The following is a 4,117-nucleotide window of genomic DNA, read 5'->3' on the forward strand; positions in this document are numbered from 1 at the left end:
TTAAACAACTTGTTGGAAGAGAACTGGGGGAGTTTTGATCCACTTTTCCCTGACATTCTGGGATTCCCTGGCAGCTTTGTACAATGCTACCATTTTGGAATCCTCTGAAACAACATGTCTCTTTGGTCTTCTTGTATTTTTGTTGCCATTGTCTGTTTTCTTGGAAACAGTTGTCCTGGGTATTTGTGAGTGTGTATTTGATTCTAAGAAATGGTATGTCAGTAAGTAAAAGCCAATTCCTAGTATAATGACCTACCATTCTTTCCATTTCCCACAGTACGAGATGGTCGGTTTGGCTGTTTGTAGCGCGACATGGCTCATCAGTGCCGTGCACAGTACTGATATACTGTTACAAAAGCGTAGCCTCTCGGGAAGCGGAGTTTAAACCTGGCATTCCACAACACCTGCGACTCCTACTCTCTCCTGCCCACGGTATGGACCCATAGGGACTTTCTTTTGGTGTGTAATGTCTGGACCGCGTGATAGGGAGGTCGTGATGCAGTGGGTGAAAGCAGGAAAGGATGTGAGATTGCAGGGACGTGAGGAAGGACTCAGGATGAAAGGTGAGTCGATACAACCACTCTTTCACCGCGAAATTTTACTACTGACATGTTTTGAAATATGATATCCATCCTAGCCGTATTTACGGTGTCAAAGTTTGACTTTACAGTCCCTCCAAGGCCTACGTGCCCCTCAACGTTTCAACGATTAGCAAATGCCTTGCCGTTTACCAAACACGCTCACGCAATACATCCCTCGCACGCTACTGCAACAACAAACTCAACGGTAGGCTGGGTATATTAAGAGGTGCGAAAGTGACGGAGAGGTCATGGCGATGTTTGAGGTGCGTCAATACCTCATACCATTTCATTCACCATTCTTGTCTGCTTACACACAATATCCTCGTCTTACTCTGCCCTCCACATGTCGCCGCTTCGACACTCCGCTCCTTACCCTTGTATTATCATATTTCCATCTCCATCGTAGACCTTTCTGTCTATCGCCCTTACCTATAAAAAAATCTTTTTTAAATGGCTAGGCAAAGGACAAAGCGGGAGAAAAAGTTGCAATCGCTCCACCACTGCTCTTCAGTAGTTGACACCTACTCCATCCATCCGCTGACGGTCAGTACTGTACTACAATTGGATGAGGGTTGAATTGGGGAGATGAGCAGAGGTTGTTGTCACACATATATTATATGTATTAAGGTGCGTTTTCGCAGTTTTGGCATCATTTATCTCCCACTCATACCCTCCTGTTGTGTCCCATCCTGTCTTCATATCACACAACACGCACACACACTCACAGCTGATCATGAACAAATCCCTGCCACTTAAACCATCAATTTCAACGCACCGACCTCTCACATACCGACTGACACGGCCAGTCCTTCAATCCATCACCAATACCACCACATTCCCCTCTGCAGAAGTCTTGACAGCAAAAGAACGCGTAATTTTTCGGTTACTTCTCGACCAACTGTGCATGGTCTGGGGTAGGACCCCACCATCTCTCTCGCTAACGTGTCCTCCCCTCCCTCATTGGCTATACCCACTCCTCAGGCGCGAACGCTCTACAGTTCTACTTCGCTTAGTTGTTAATGTCAATAATGTCAAGTCTCACTGCCTACACAATATCCCATTTGATTTCAAATTTCCACATCTCATCCCCATCCTCGTCTGGGGCCGCCTTGTCGCTGAGGACGCCTGGTATGCTACTGAGCTACACTCTCCATCAGCAACTGCATGACAATTTTGAATTTGTTTTCTTTTTCATACAGTGTCATTAACGAAGAACACAAACACAAACACAAACACAAAAACTAAATCCAGCACGAGCCGGTGGAAAATAGCGCAACGTGGGTGGAAAAACTCCCTACCATGAATCGTGATGGGCAGTATGCGCGTGTAGGCATCGGCCTCCATATTGACGAGTATGAATTCAAGGGGAATGTGGTGTGTAGATGCAGCGTTTTGGCGGATCCCGTTGAGTATTGGAGTCCTCTGAATCGTATGTGCGTGTACGGGGTGTGGAAAAGTGTATGATGTGTGCGCAGGATACTAAATACATCAGCTCTGGGGAACATCAAAGGAAAACCAGGCAAGGTATCTTTTTCCGCTTCTCCTACGTCTGTTCCAACATGGATGCAACGAGAGTAGTAACGCGCACCTCCATTCGATGTACAGTCAAACAAGAACAAACATGGCAACGTCACCTCTTGCTTTTCACCACAACCGCTGCCGCCGCCAACACCACCACTAACGACTTGTGGTGCATGGAAGAAACGCCAACAATGGAGGAAGGGGCTTGTTGGAAGGGAAGCAATGGAAAGAACCGTGAGTTTTGATCAAATTCAACCCGAGAAAACTGACGACCCTCTTTTCGCAGTTTGCGACCGATACGCACGATGTACACACCCAGTGCTACTTGCCAACACTTGCATCTCTTATTTGTCACGTCTCACCTAGAGGTTCAATCGAGCAGTTCAACATGCGGTTCGCCGACCCCTTGGAATTTTCCAACGAGGTGCTGCTCGTTTCGTTTCATTTCATCTCGGCCACATCCGCCTCTTCCGCCACTTTGCTGCTCTACCCAAAGAAACACAATGAGGATTTCCAACGCACAAAATTGAATAGCGGTTGACGTTGGGATAGGTGTGGGCGTGGGTGGGGTAGATATGCGTAAGAGTTAACATGTGAGTGACCATACGGCGGGCATACGACCGCCAAACCCACGGCCAAACTTCCGATTCTTCCCCGCCTATCTCTCCGCGTACCAATCGACGACGATACACAGGTGTAACTGTAGAGGCGTAGTAGAGTTTTTGTAACATTTCGGTGCGTGGCAGTAACTACACAGAATAGCACCAAACTCCGTTCACACTCGCACTGGCACTCTATCCTGCCCTCGCAAAAGCGTTTGTCCACCACCCAGCCACTCAAAATATCGACCTCCGCACAGCGGCCACAGCCAACACCCATGCACCATCATGACCCCTTCCACACACGTATCCCCTCCCACTCTTTCTATTCATGACTTACTGCGAACCCCCCTCCTGACGCTCTTGACAGAGGTGTTTGGCAAAGTGATTGCACACACTTTCTCACTCCGCCGTGTGATCCACGTTATCCATGATCTCCCTCCATATCATCATTCTCAAAACTCGTGCTAACTTCCCATACTTCCGCTCAGCCTCGGTGTACTTGTCAAAGCCCAATAAAGGCTCACATATACACCGACCAAGCTCCCGCTCTGTCCCACGGTGGCCAGCACTTCCCCTTCTTCATCTGAAGTGGCCTTCCCACTATGTATGAGCTGTCTCGTGTCCCCCTTCCTCTCCGTCAGTTTTTTTGATTTTGATTTTGTATTCATGCACAGCAGCACAAGCAGATGGCCAAGGGTACAACGAGGAGGGTGAGACACCCTATCCTCGACGATGATGGGTTGTATGCGTGTGTGTTGAGATGTAGTGGATGCCCCACCTTTCCTCGTCTTGATTTTATTCATTTGTCCCATCGTTGCAGCTGTGTCCCTCTCAGTCAAGCCACTGAATGATGGATGCGGGATGCGGGATGGTGGGGTTGTCGCTGAGTTTGCACAGTGCATGTACGTTGGACTTGGGCTTTGAATGTGTACGCCAGCCTTGCTCGTTGTGGTCTTTCTGGGTGGCTTCTCTCTGTGTGTATGTGTCCATTGCCTGTGCGTCTGCGCGTCCTAATTCTGTGAAGTCCTTTTAAGGTTTCTCCTAAGATGCTGTTCTCTTGTACATCTGTAATGTTGTAGTCGATAATTAAAACTTGTGATGGGCTAGAATTTCTTTGTTTGTGTCTACGTTTGCGTGCAGTCTCGCTTCACCGCGGTTAGATGCAACACGGCAAATATCCTGAAGTTTAACGTTATGTAGCCGTGGGAGTGGCATTGCACGCGCACAGTATAAATAGCAGAAGAAAAACAATTAAGAACATCGCACGCACCAAATCATCCGACTCCTTACCGCTATCCGTAGCCCATGGATTACCTGGGTTTTCTTTTGAGTGTTCAGGCACTTCCTCTGACGACTCAATTAGAAGGTCCTGATGCGGGAGTTATCCAAGAAGCTTATGCGCACTGTTGTGCG

At 48.0% G+C, this 4,117-nt stretch overlaps 1 protein-coding gene across 1 annotated transcript; it reads right to left on the reverse strand.

The window, feature by feature from the left end:
• On the reverse strand, positions 1-314 carry JR316_0004130 (uncharacterized protein; the record flags this gene model as incomplete). The annotated part of the gene is made up of 2 exons (XM_047889899.1): positions 1-203; positions 257-314. 2 exons carry the CDS (start codon positions 312-314, stop codon positions 1-3), a joined length of 261 nt encoding a protein of 86 aa, XP_047752273.1.
• Positions 315-4,117: the final 3,803 nt, after the last annotated feature.

This window comes from Psilocybe cubensis, chromosome 3 (genome assembly GCF_017499595.1).
Source record: "Psilocybe cubensis strain MGC-MH-2018 chromosome 3, whole genome shotgun sequence".
Classification (NCBI taxonomy): domain Eukaryota; kingdom Fungi; phylum Basidiomycota; class Agaricomycetes; order Agaricales; family Agrocybaceae; genus Psilocybe; species Psilocybe cubensis.